Source organism: Aspergillus multicolor (assembly GCF_047715735.1).
Source record: "Aspergillus multicolor strain CBS 133.54 unplaced genomic scaffold BDW74scaffold_5, whole genome shotgun sequence".
Classification (NCBI taxonomy): Eukaryota; Fungi; Ascomycota; class Eurotiomycetes; order Eurotiales; family Aspergillaceae; genus Aspergillus; species Aspergillus multicolor.
In genome coordinates, this window is record NW_027395956.1 from 323,030 (window position 1) to 336,114 (window position 13,085).

The 13,085-nt window shown below is 52.0% G+C and overlaps 6 protein-coding genes across 6 annotated transcripts; 3 read left to right on the forward strand and 3 right to left on the reverse strand.

Annotated features, from left to right (window-relative positions):
• Positions 1–1,448: 1,448 nt before the first annotated feature.
• BDW74DRAFT_148005 (beta-mannosidase) lies at positions 1,449–4,565 on the forward strand. Its single transcript, XM_073723635.1, has 5 exons — positions 1,449–1,919; positions 1,979–2,932; positions 2,984–3,414; positions 3,466–3,701; positions 3,751–4,565. The coding sequence occupies exons 1-5, from the start codon at positions 1,786–1,788 to the stop codon at positions 4,525–4,527; spliced, it is 2,532 nt and encodes an 843-aa protein (XP_073586434.1). The 5' UTR covers positions 1,449–1,785; the 3' UTR covers positions 4,528–4,565.
• A 316-nt stretch (positions 4,566–4,881) lies between these two features.
• On the forward strand, positions 4,882–5,758 carry BDW74DRAFT_175489 (translin family protein; the record flags this gene model as incomplete). Its single annotated transcript, XM_073728337.1, has 3 exons — positions 4,882–5,015; positions 5,072–5,089; positions 5,146–5,758. The coding sequence occupies 3 exons, from the start codon at positions 4,882–4,884 to the stop codon at positions 5,756–5,758; spliced, it is 765 nt and encodes a 254-aa protein (XP_073586435.1).
• A 394-nt stretch (positions 5,759–6,152) lies between these two features.
• On the reverse strand, positions 6,153–6,631 carry BDW74DRAFT_175490 (RPEL repeat-containing protein; the record flags this gene model as incomplete). The annotated part of the gene is made up of 3 exons (XM_073728338.1): positions 6,153–6,196; positions 6,273–6,373; positions 6,456–6,631. 3 exons carry the CDS (start codon positions 6,629–6,631, stop codon positions 6,153–6,155), a joined length of 321 nt encoding a protein of 106 aa, XP_073586436.1.
• A 324-nt stretch (positions 6,632–6,955) lies between these two features.
• On the reverse strand, positions 6,956–9,271 carry BDW74DRAFT_148010 (uncharacterized protein). The gene is made up of 3 exons (XM_073723636.1): positions 9,195–9,271; positions 8,811–9,042; positions 6,956–8,752 (listed from the first exon to the last, which is right to left on the reverse strand). The coding sequence occupies exons 2-3, from the start codon at positions 8,929–8,931 to the stop codon at positions 7,602–7,604; spliced, it is 1,272 nt and encodes a 423-aa protein (XP_073586437.1). The 5' UTR covers positions 8,932–9,042; positions 9,195–9,271; the 3' UTR covers positions 6,956–7,601.
• Positions 9,272–9,397: 126 nt separating this feature from the next.
• BDW74DRAFT_148013 (sulfurtransferase) lies at positions 9,398–10,828 on the reverse strand. Its single transcript, XM_073723637.1, has one exon. The coding sequence runs from the start codon at positions 10,676–10,678 to the stop codon at positions 9,695–9,697; it is 984 nt and encodes a 327-aa protein (XP_073586438.1). The 5' UTR covers positions 10,679–10,828; the 3' UTR covers positions 9,398–9,694.
• Positions 10,829–11,012: 184 nt separating this feature from the next.
• BDW74DRAFT_166379 (uncharacterized protein) lies at positions 11,013–12,840 on the forward strand (the record flags this gene model as incomplete). Its single annotated transcript, XM_073726545.1, has 3 exons — positions 11,013–11,154; positions 11,209–11,240; positions 11,749–12,840. 3 exons carry the CDS (start codon positions 11,013–11,015, stop codon positions 12,838–12,840), a joined length of 1,266 nt encoding a protein of 421 aa, XP_073586439.1.
• Positions 12,841–13,085: the final 245 nt, after the last annotated feature.

Consider the following 13,085-nt stretch of genomic DNA (forward strand, 5'->3'; position numbering starts at 1 on the left):
GCTCAGAGACACTATAGTCGTAGCGATGCCGCCAATGATGCTGGCGCCCATGGAGGGGAGAATCCAATCGAACATAACCTGACGCCGTGGCGGCCTGTGATGATGGTGTCTCGTGGTGTTTAGGCTGATATTGCAGGGATTTGGCGTGAAATTGGTGTGGCTCTGATATAGCCATCCACAAAGTCCAAGGCTCGGGATCCGCTAATGACAGCGTATGCTGTACTCCGTAGACTTTGGTCTTCGAACAGCGGAGGTCTGCCTGATGTGGATGGATTACTCCTGTCGGAGGATTCGGGGTTTGCTGTGAGACGGGACGACCCGAAGGCAGCATGGCACAAGAAGGATGCTGTGCTTATGGTTCTCAATGAGGTTCACAGAGGTATTTTGCTGGACTATTGGCCTTCCGCCTCTAGACCGGAAGATGGTTGAAGATAAGAAGTGATACCGGCCCATACGGACCGAGGGATGTATCCCAAGGGCTTGCTTTGCTATGCTACCGCATCTGCCAGCCGCAGAGGTCGCAAGAATCACATTCTGTGATTGTCTGACGATGATCGGAAGAGCCGTGATGAAGGACTGTGGCCCACAGACTTCCCCAGCTTCGCAAATGATGAGTGGCTTGCTAATCAGGGAAGAGTACCGTAGGGGCTTGCCGTTGAGCGTTAGACTGTCAGACCATCCGATGCTTAGTGGCTCCAAAATTTCTGGATCATTTTAAGCGACGAGGGGTAGGCTGTAGCACTGACCCCGTCCGTCGAATCACTGCTAAGACGATCAACCCAAAAGCGCTATCTCAGGCAGGTCCCAGCCAGTTCTTCCTTGTGTTTGGTGGGCGGTTTTGTACCGAGTTTCTTGATTTGGGCTAATTTAGGCCAACGTCGTGGCCAAGACTGACCAGACAAGACATCATTTCACAGAAAACGTATGTGAATAGGAAATCCGGAGTCTGACACAGCCCGAGGGACATGGTCGAAGCGACGGTAGGTAAGATCAGATCATACTAGCGAGCGTAGACACGTTGTAGCTTTCCGCCTAAATTCGACGATTTCTTCGGCAGAGATTGCAAGGTTGTTTTGAGGCTGCTAACCAGGTACTGAACCCGGGGAATGCCGCAGTGGAATTTCAGGCAAAGCTCGGCTTAAACTGCTTGGACTTCGGAAGCCTTTATTCATGGACCGCAGGGTCATTGCTTACCTACTCGTCTTGAAGAAGACGCCGGCAGGAGCTTGACGGAGCGACAGCCGTTCCCAAAACAGTCCACCATGCGGGGCAACAGTGGACCATGGCAGAGAGAAGGGCAGGTGGCATGTTCTGGCATTGTTCCATAATCCGTGGAATCGACAGCGACCCAGGGAGCATGGGCATCGGAATGAACCGATATCTGGCGCGATAGAGGTCTCTATCCTGGAATCGTCAGGTGTCCCAGGCGAAAAGATGCCGGACCTTAGGTTGAAGAGTGTGGAGACTCTCTGGAGAAAGAGCCGAGGTCCAGTCTAACCGGATATGGAGCGGAGGTGCCTTTCTCGCGCCTTCCCAAACAGGTTAAGCGGACAATTGAGGCACGGCCTGTTCCCCGTGTAGCTCTCATCAGAGCACTATCAGAGCAGAAAGAGGGGACAGTCGCTACAATGTTCAGAATGGCTGGCTCCTTTGAGTTGCGCAATTATCCCCTCATTGAGAAACCACCTTAGACAGTTAAAACTGTTGCGGTCCCTTTTCAATCTTTCTCTTTCGCTGCCATAGTTCTGTCAATTGAGTCACTGCTACTTGCGCAGAAGAGCAAAGATGGTCGGTTACGAACAGCACAACCTCTCCTCGGGCTGGACCTTCAGAGACAGTGATGATCAGTCTCCTGAGGCTTGGTTGCCAGTTTCGACTGTCCCCTCTGTTGTTCAGCAAGACCTACAAGCAAACGGCAAGTGCGTACATCTCGATCACCGATGCTCTTCCAGGATGCTAATCTTTATACCCGTTAAAGACTGAAGGATCCATTCATCGGCTTCAACGAATTAAGCGCTAGATGGGTGAATGAGAAGTCGTGGACATATCGGAATGTCTTCCAAAAACCGACTGTCCCAGCCGGATCCTTGATATTCATAGCCTTTGATGGTCTGGATACTCTTGCCAAGGTCAAACTCGATGGGCACGTAATTTTGGAGAGCGACAACATGTTCCTTGCCCATAGGGTAGACGTGACTGAAGCTCTGGAGACCGAAGGAGATCATACACTGGAGATCGAATTTGATTGTGCCCTGCTTCGAGCTCGTGAACTTAAAAAACAGTATCCTGACCATGAATGGGTTGGCTTTAATGGAGACCCTGCGAGACTTAGCGTCAGAAAGGCGCAGTATCATTGGGGCTGGGACTGGGGTCCAGTGCTGATGACGGCAGGCATCTGGAAAGAAGTGCGACTTGAAGTTTACTCCGCAAGACTCTCGGATCTTTGGACAGAGGTGGACCTGGACAACGATCATTCAAAAGCTCGCATTAATGCCACTGCAGAAGTTGAAACTAGCGACACAAACAACTCGTATACAGCGACTTTCACGCTGGGCCTTCAAGGCCGGGAAATCGCGACGGAGACAGTCTCGTTTGAAAGCAACGTTGCGAAGACAACGTTCGCCGTGCAAGATCCTTCTCTGTGGTGGCCGAATGGTTACGGAGACCAAACTTTATATGAAATCTCGGTATCTCTGAGAAGAGACGAAGAGCAAGTCCATCAACTCGCGAAGAAGTTCGGGATCCGGACTGCGGAAGTCATACAGCAGCCAGACAAGCACGGGAAATCGTTCTTCTTCCGTATCAATGGTGTTGATATCTTCTGCGGCGGTTCATGCTGGATTCCTGCTGATAGCCTCTTGACTAACATCACTTCGGATCGTTACCGTAAATGGATTGAGTTGATGGCTGTCGGCCATCAAGTCATGATCCGGTATGTTGGTCTCCATTCTTTGAGCGTCTGAACCCCATCTAATTCTTGTAGGGTATGGGGTGGAGGCATATATGAGGACGAGAGCTTCTATCAAGCCTGTGATGAGGTTGGCATCATGGTATGGCAAGACTTCATGTTCGGCTGCGGTAACTATCCGACTTGGCCCGAGTTACTCGAGTCGATTGAGAAAGAGGCCGAATACAACCTGCGTCGGCTGCGTCACCATCCTTCCATCGTTATCTGGGTCGGAAACAACGAGGACTATCAGGTACAGGAACAACGAGGTCTCACCTACAATTACGAAGACAAGGATCCGGACAGCTGGCTGAAGACGGATTTCCCGGCCCGTTACATTTACGAGCACCTCTTGCCAAGAGCTGTCAAGAAAATAATACCCTCAATATACTACCATCCTGGTAGTCCCTGGGGCGACGGCAAAATAACCTCTGACCCAACAGTTGGCGACATGCATCAATGGAATGGTAAGTACCGGCTTGCCACACCGTCATGCTCTTAACTAACAACGTCATTAGTATGGCATGGCACCCAGGAAAAATACCAAATATTCGACACTCTCGGAGGCCGTTTCAACAGCGAATTCGGAATGGAGGCGTTCCCTCACATTGCCACGATTGACCACTTTGTCGAGAACGAAGCCGACAAATACCCCCAATCGCACGTTCTAGACTTCCACAACAAAGCGGATGGCCACGAGCGAAGGATTGCCACGTACCTCGTAGAGAATCTACGGACAGCAACAGACCTGGAGGTAGGTGCCACTATCTAGAGGCTCAGACATATCATGCTAACAATAGTAGACCTACGTTTATCTCACGCAAGTCGTCCAAGCAGAAACAATGATGTTCGGGTACCGCGGATGGCGCCGCCAGTGGGGAGATGAAAGACATTGCGGAGGCGCTCTTCTTTGGCAATTAAACGACTGTTGGCCCACCATCTCCTGGGCCATCGTGGATTACTTTTTGCGCCCTAAGCCTGCGTTCTATGCTGTCGGTCGCGTCTTGAGACCAGTCGCCATCGGCGTACGCCGAGAGCACCACGACTGGAGCGTATCTCACGCGGTACCGCCGAAAACCAGCAAGTACGAGCTGTGGGTCGTCAGCAGCTTGCGCAAAGAGCAAATTGGGCAGGTGGAACTGAGGTTCATCTCCATCAAAACTGGTCTTGAGATCCATGAGGCCGTTATCCATGAAGACGTGACAATCGCACCTAACGGCACCACTAACATCCTGGACGGGGTTATCAACAATGAGGTCGATGAACCACATGTCCTCGCAGCTAGAGTGTGGATAGGCGGCGAGCTTGTGGCTCGAGATGTCGATTGGCCACAGCCGTTCAAATATCTCGATCTCTCTGATCGAGGACTGGTGGTTACTACGATCTCTGACGTTGAAGACGAGCAGATACTCGAATTGAGAGCCAGCAAACCGGTTAAGTGTTTAGTCTTCGAGGAGCGAGAGAATGTCCGTGTCAGCGACAGTGCGATTGACCTTGTCCCTGGCGATGACCAATTCGTTACTGTCAAGGGATTGAAGCCTGGCGATGCGCCGCTCAAGTACAAATTTCTTGGGCAGTGAGGCAATGTATATGTTTCATCGTTATACCACTCATCTCTGTATATATTGGTTGCAATAATTCTTGTCTTTCAGCACCTTCCATGTAGACCGATGATTTTAGAAGTATTCAACCCAGGTACTCCGTATTCTCTTGCTAAGAGCCTGGGTTACCTGTCTTATCTTATCGATAAGAACTCAAACGGGCTAAGCGCACTCAATGACGATCTTCCAGAATATCTTCTCTCCGCTGCTCTTCCACTTTACTCCGCACTGCACATGGAGCCAAACACAGACACTCCTACTACGGGGACCAAGCGTTCCTGGGAAGGCATACCTCTTCGAAGCGACAACTCGCAGCATTCGTCATCCGCAACAATGGCAGACTCAGAGCCTTCACCCAATATCCTCTCCATGTTTGAGGGCTTCCGCGACGAGCTAGACCAACACCACGACCGCCGCGAGCGACTGATCAAGATCAGCCGTGATATCACTGCGCTCAGCAAGAAGATGTACGCTTCTAACCCCAATTATATTCTAGAAATAAGCTAACATGTCTCCCTTATAGCATCTTCTCCCTCCAGCGGTTCGTCCCCGCACTCCCTTGCAAGCAAACAGAATCCTCATAATCGCTTAACACAGAGTTCGAACCGCCAACGCCCCTATCCCCGCCTTCATTATCAAGGACACAGAACCCCGCTTCACGCAGATCAACGACCTTTTCGTCTCCGCCGTCCCCGAAACCCGTGGCCTAAACAACTACCGCTACCTGCGCAATCTCAGCGGCGGAATCCAAGAGTTCATCGAAGCCCTCTCCTTCAAACACTACCTCGAGACGCAAACCCTCATTACCCGCGACCAAGTGGCACAACACCTTCCTCCCGAAATCCTAGTTACTGAGGACGACTACGTGATGGGTCTGTTTGATCTTACGGGTGAACTTATGCGCTTCGCCGTCACGTCGCTCTCCGCGGGTAGTCATACTGATGCGTCGGATGGGATGCCGAGACTGCCTCCTGCGCAGGCCGATGTCGTGCGTGATTTGAGAGAGATCAGGGCCGAGTTTGAAGGTGTTAGTATCCCACGCCGTCACGATTATCAGATCATGCGCGACTGGGGCAAGAAGGCGGAGATTATGGGGAGTAGCGTGGAAAAGGTCGAGCGCGCGGCGTATGGTATCCTGGTTCGGGGGAGTGAGAGACCGAAGGGGTGGAAGCCAGATTTGTCGGCGGCGGTTGAGATGGATGTTTATTGATCTCGGCTTCGGTGTGCCTCAGCCTGTTACGAGTTACGACGAGAGACTGGAAGGTCTATTGTAAGTCTTATGGTGTTGCATGGTATGGCATGACGTGATCCGGCATGAGCGATGATGATTGTGAATTTTATGTACCGGTTAAGGTACCTTGAATATTTCCATTGTTCGAGAAAAGCGTACGATAAATGAATGAACCAAACTACCTGATTGATCCAGCGACTGTTCCTACTTCCATACCGACCATATTCCAGCCGTCCCAGCAGCCCTGGTATAGACAGCGCGCAGTCATTCATCATACTAATAGAAACGCCATACCCTTCCGCTTCGTAAAATCATATCGCATATCCCATCTCCGCATCACGTTAATAGTTAAGACCTCAAGTCAACTCCGAAATCACTGATCAACCGGCGCCTTCTCATCAGCAGGAAGGATATGACCTATGCACCAAAGTAAATAGTCAGCACACCACTTCCCACACGCAAATATCAAGAGGTAATGGTAACAGATACTCACGCTCAACAAGCTCATCCCTCTCCGGCCGATGCTCGAGGTTCTTCTTCAGATTATCCGAGACCTGCTGGCGATCGAGCTTCTGGGCCATTGCCTGGATGGACCTGTCGCGCGCATAGCCTCATTAGCTCCACATTACCCCAGACAGCATTTCTATAGAGAACGACAGGGGTAAGGGGTACGCACGGAGCAACATTCGTGTCCAGCAAGATATGCCTGTCCTTGAGGTCCTGCGGGTCGGGGCGGGTCATGAGGTGCTTCTCGAGGGAGTCGCGGCGCTCGATGGGGGAGATGGTGATGGAGGTTGTGTCAACGGCGGGGGCTGTGGAGGTGTCGAGGGAGGTATCGAGGGAAGTAGACATTATTGTGAAGAGGTAGATTGGTTGTCTAGATGGGTTGGTCTGGTATAGTGGTTCAGGTGGATGGTATGATTGTTTGCAAGTATAGTTTGCTCCGGGTAGACTACCGGTAAGCAGGAGGAAGGAGGGGGAGGAGGGGCTACATATATGTACGATATCAAAACACGAATCAAGGTACGAGCTGTTGGCAGGGCAGGGCAGTGTCTCGTTGTCAGCGCGTGGTTGTCGCGGCGATGAGGGGAAACGAGTGGCCCAGTGGCTGCAATCAAGTGATTGGACTGTTCCACGGGATCATTGCGGGGTAGAGTGACACTCTTTGTAAGGGAAGGATTACTCATAAAGAAGTCCTAGATATCATCTAATGTATTCATTCAAAAGAACTAACTGGCATCGTGTTTCAGTCTGGTGATGCCGATAATAATCAACGCGGGACAATAAAGAAGGGCGGTCCACTCCACCTGTCCTTGTAGGTAGATGGTGTTGGTAATTGAGTAAGAGTAGCATGTTGAATAGCCTAGCTCTTTAAGGCATACTGATCGGATCGGAACACGGGAACATACAGTTACCCATGTCGCAGATAAAACAGCAGCCCCGATTCCTCCAAGATTAACCGAAAGTAAAGGAGTAAAGGCATGAGATGATATGAGCGATCATAGGAACGCAAAGCGCGACGCCTGCACTGGACCTGAAGCGAATCTGAATCCATCGAGGCTGTAGCACAATGTTCTGTGATTGACCCGGGGAGAAATAGTACCGTTTATTGACACATTCATCCTCCGAGATTAGCATCCATGGTCATCCGCGCAATACCCATTTGTCTCACCCATAAAGGAAACTGACAGAGAACCTGAGCCGGGCTAGGCAGATACAACCGTTTTCCTGCTTCGTAAAGGAACCATTAGGTCTATTGCGAAGTTGTATTGATGGTCAATCCGTCGCAACACACAAAGGTCGACGGACCTGCATCGTACGATCAAGGAACCCAGAGTTTGCCACGACCGCGGCTGCCACCACGGGATGGTCCACGCGCTGGACCGCGCCGACTGTTTCCATTGTTCCGCGAGGCGCCTGCGATTCCACGTGAGGCACCAGCCTGAGTGCTCAGATCAACCGTCGCCTGCTTCGGCTTCGTGGTCACACCCAGCGACCGACTGAATGAGTTGGGGTCGATCGGCTGGGTTGGAATCTCTATCGTGGCTTCCAGAGGAGGCGCAGCGGACTTAGTTGGCGCTGAGGCTTTGCGGCTGTTGCCCCCACGCGAGCCCCCATTTTTTAATGCGCTTTTGCCGCGACCGCGGGGAACGAACACTAGCTCGTCCTCGTCGCTCTCTTCTTCGTAAGAGAGCAAAGGCTTTGGCTCTGCGGTCTGGGTTTTCTCAACGTATTTGCATCGGTTCTTGTACTCTCTTTCTTCGTACTGAATAGAAGTCCGCAACTGGTGGATGTTCTTGGCGGCAATGCCGAACTTCTGCGCCCAGATTTGCGTATTACGATCGTTGCTGATCAGGATAGGCGTCTTCGCAGCATTGGAGGCATCGGGACTTTTGTGCACTTGCCAAAGAAGTGCGCTAATCAGAGGCCGCAGTACGGGCGGCACCACGGGGATAGTAGAGCCGGAGGCGGTGCGGCGGTGTCCCTTGTTCTTGAGGTCCTTCGCTTCGTCTCCATTTGTAGCATGGTTGGTCGCACACTCTGGACTTGTGCGAGAGCTCCGGGAGGACGGCCGCGAGGCGGGGCCGCTATGAGTGCCCGTAGAAGTAACCGAGACGGCATCCGAATCCTTCTTGAAGTTCAGCTTGCTGAGCAGCATCCGGGACAGGTCGTCCGTGGCGCCATTGCTCTTTCTGCGGTCACCATCCTTTCCCACGCGCTTGTCCTGCTGAATCGGCTCGCCGGCCGCAACGGAAGCCCCGGCAGCTTCTGGCTCCTCTTCGAACTCCGGCAAGAAAAACTTCTCTGCCTCACTCCAATTTTCAAATTGTTCCATCGGCCCTTGCAATATGACTCTCTCGGAAGCAGCGTTGCCTTTATCCGAGGTTGCGCGGTCAAGGAAACGAACCGCCTCTCGAGCGTTGATGGCGACCTGCGACCCGGCTTTCTTCAAGGCATGAAGGCGCTCGAGAGCTGAAAATAGTGTGAGTGGATGACGAGGCAGGCGGGGATCAAATCCGAGCGGCCTTACTGTACAGAGGGACGATGAGAGTGATGGCCCCGTTGGTCGCCCATTTTTTGATCTCGCTGATGTTCGTCGTTAGTGCCGTTTCGTCCACGGCACAGTGGAAGACCTTGCGTCCTGCCGACATTGTGGTGTTCGGTTCGGTGGCGGAGTCGGCAAACGCAGGCAGTTGTGTAATTTAGTAGGCGGCTGTAGGCGCAGACGCCCTACTCCAGATAGCCTGTTCTAGAAACTGCGACTATATTTCTCGGTCAGCTGAAGCTTGAGGGAGGTTGTGGATCGGTGTCGGCGGAGAGATCAGGAATGTGGGGGTAGTAGCGTAGCGCGCGGACGGAGGATTTGAGCATGAGCCACGTCCATCACCAGCGAGGCCAGAATCAAGGTACTCACAGTCGGATCCTAGTTCTTGAAAAGTTTTCATCGGCAGCATCTTGTGTCTTTTGGCTGACGTAGGAAGTAGAAGTGCGGCCGAAGTGATGGAACACTGAAAGCCACCGAAGTATCGGATCAACTGGCGGACCTGAAGTTGCATTCTTACTAAGCATTGCGTTACAAGGTGAGTCCGAAGCAAAGAAACGTTGTTCTTTTGTTTGGCTTTGGCTAGTTCAATGGTCAAACAATATTTCGCTAGTGAGTACATCTATTGCATTACAGTGATTACAGTCTATAAGATAGACTACCGCTCAGTCATACGTGAGTTTGAGACATGCATTACTTGCAACAACCACCGAGTCAGACAAGCTTTGAGAAATAAGCGGCAAACGAAGCAGACCAGCGGTGCTGTCTGCTTATTTATCCTTTTTGATCAATCCATCTTTTCCATCGACACGCTGAGCCCATTCCCTGACCATATGGTAAGTATCTGAGAAGTGACATTCGAGAGGGACAACTCACGTCCAGCTTCCATCATAAACTCTTCGAATGCTAGGGTCACCGTATTCAGCCAGCCCCAATGCGGTCTCAATGATAGTAGCCGTTACACCAGTGCCGCAGGAGCTAATGATGGACTTGGTCGGATCCAGATCACGCGATTCGAACACCTTTCGCAATTGATCCGGAGGGAGATATGTCTTCGTCTCCGGATCCAGCAATTCCTGGAATGGCAGGCTAGTCGATCCAGGAATATGTCCAGAGGATAGACCCGGGCGCGGTTCAGGGTCAGTTCCTGCCCAGCGACCCTTGGAGCGGGCATCGAGGATCTCTACTTCTTTCGCACCCTCCTTGCGGTGCTCCTTGGCGATCTCCTTGAGTTCGCGGAAAGGGATTACAAGCTTTGAGTCGTAGCTAGGCACAGGGTAGTTCGTCTTCTCCGGTTTGTGAGGCTCGCCGGTCTCAGTCGGGTAGTTCTCGCGAACCCACAGCCGGTAGTTGTTCAGAATATGGACTTTGGGATGTCCGAACACTCTCAGAGTCCAGCCGACACGGGGAGCGCTAAAGATACCAAGCTCCTCTGTATCGTAGACTACCACTTCATCGTCACGCCGAATTCCGAGCTCGCTCATCGCTTGGGCAAATGTCTCCGCGGTGGGAAGCATATGTGGGTAGGGTGACTCGGTGTCCTTGATCGCGTCTAGATCAAAGAAGCGGGCTTGCGGTACTCGGTGTTTACGAAAAACATCGATTCCTGTGCGGCCCTCAGGGTCGTTGGGCATGAACCATGCGGCGCATAAAGGTATCACGCGAGGAGATGTAGAGATCTTGGTAGCTGGGTTCTTTTTCAGAGCTTCCGACAGCTCCTTTGGAGTGACAAGGTATGATGAGAACGAGACCTGACGAGTCTGCGACTGGGTTCGTATTTGCTGGGACACGGTCATCGTCGGTCGTATGAAACGGGTCGGTGAGAGAAACGAGCTGCGGATCGCTGCGAGAGCCATGATTATAGAATGTGTGAGGGGAAGTGACTAGTATTTACATTCCTGGTCTGTGGGTCGCTGGGAATTGGAGTTGGAGATGAAGATGATAGAATTAGACACTAGAGTACGCGGAGAGGAGAGAGAAAGGGCCCCTGTGGTGGTTGGTGATGGTTGTGTTGGAGACTTATCAGTTGGCGATGCGGAGTCGGCGCCCTCCCGAATCTCCCCCCATGTGAGAATTACCCTGGAAACTGCCCTTCCTTATCGCTAGCTCCACCGATCTTCCTCCCACCTTTGCTGCCAAAAAACAACGAGCACCACGTCACCGACCTCTATCTACTACCTACTATCGGCCATGAAGGTCACGCTCAAAGAATGGAATGCCGTCGCTACCTGGCGCTGGGATATGCCCGAGGATGAGGTCTGCGGCATCTGTCGCGTCCAGTTTGACGGCACTTGTCCGACCTGCAAATTTCCCGGCGACGATTGCTCATTGCGTGAGGAGTCCCCATGATGAGGAAAGCTGGTCCGGTCCTAACTCTGCGCTATAGTGCTTGGAAAGTGCGGCCACTCCTTTCATATGGTATATCATGGATCACCGTCCTCTCACCTAAGCTGATGTCTTTGTTTAGCACTGCCTTATGACTTGGATCCAACAAGAGTCCTCCAAAGGACTTTGTCCAATGTGTCGGCAAAGTATGCTCTGCTTTACAATTCATTCTGACATCTGCTAAACTTGACTAGAATTTGAATGGAAACAAAACGACGAATGAAAACCTCGCTCGGCTCATCAAAGTGGATACGGCGTTGGAGTTGCGCGGTTGATATGATACCCTTTCTGTATACCTTGACTTTCTAATGATACTGTGCTACTCTCAAAATCCATGTGCTCTTCTCAATACTCATCGTATGGCTCTCACCATGTCTATTCACTACGAATGGATGGATGGATAGATGGATGGATCTTGTGCCTGGCCTGGCCAAGTCATCTGACCGTCCTTATCGATAAGAGCTTCTCCTCATCTGGGCCCTCGAGCCTCAACGCTTCGCTTCCTCCCAACCTTCAACCCACAATGATCGTGACCATGTAGCCAGATCTGTCGGCCATGTCTCTTCCAAAGCTCGCCACATCTCCCGCCCTCTCCACGTCCACGTCAAAGCAATCTCTCCGACGTCCGCCCTCCCGACCGCACAGCATCAACCAAGCCACGCAACCGCACCCAACCGATACCCCAAACCACCCAAGCCCGCATATTGGAGCAAACAGCGGCTCACACCAAGCCGAACAAGATGACCATGCTCAAACAACACACGAAAGTCCTTCCCATTCTTTACCGCACATCTTACCCCAACCGTTTTTCACCTTGATCGAGGATACGCACACCTCGGAATACTATCACCCAACCGTCCACTACATCTTCTCTGATGACGACACAGACATCGTAACGGAGGCTGCATTGCGCTCTCTGGGGCCCGAACACGATGTTTACTCAAATCCAAATGGGAAGGGCAAGTCAAGAGCGACAAGCCAACGTTCCGCACCTGGTCCAGAAGAACAGGATCCCGAAGACCCATACGAGGCTGGTCAGGAACGGAAAGAGTCTCTCCTACCGGGCTCCATACCAGGCATAAGGGATAACTATATCATCCTTGACATGGACCATATACCGCCGGCGCACAAGGACAATTATCCCGCTGGAGAAACACAAGCCCCAGTTCAAGCGCAAGGCCAACCGTCGGATAATCAACGAGACGAGCCGTCCCCACAAGGGCAGCTAACGATAACCTCTGCGCACAGCCTCTCGCCCTCCTGGCAAATCTTGAATACACAACTCCTCCCCGCACCTACGTTCGAGAACAACGCGTCCGGCGAGAAGTCCGCGAACGGTGCACTCATGCTCCAGATCCGGGGAACCTCGGGTCTCCCACCCGGTACGCTTGGCAGGGGCAAGGAACCGGGCTCACAGCGACTAGAGGAGATGATGGACCAGTTTGCCAGGCGAATGGAGGAATTAAAGTTGGTAATTGAGAACGGCGAGCGGGGATTGCCGACGGAATTCGGAGAGTCTCTTCACGACCCCAGCGCGCTTGGAGAGCTGGGTATTGAGGGTGCTTCCGGCGTCGGCCCTGGGGTGGAGGGGGAAGACGTCAGTGGGTCAAAGGCCATCCCTGAGGGCCAGTAGCAGAGGAAGGAACGTGTTGATCTATAATAATCGATAGTGACGAACTTTGATTAAACGATGACACGATAGGACGGTTTAACACATGTCCCACAAGATTCTGAGATACCTGCTGAAAAGAAACATGTAAAATCACGAGGGTAGTTGATAGTATCTAGGTCAAAACTGGCCCGATAATCAAAAAAGGTATCTGAACAAAGCCAAAGGACTAGCGGGAATGAAGAGAAGAAAGCAAAGCCAAACCCGAA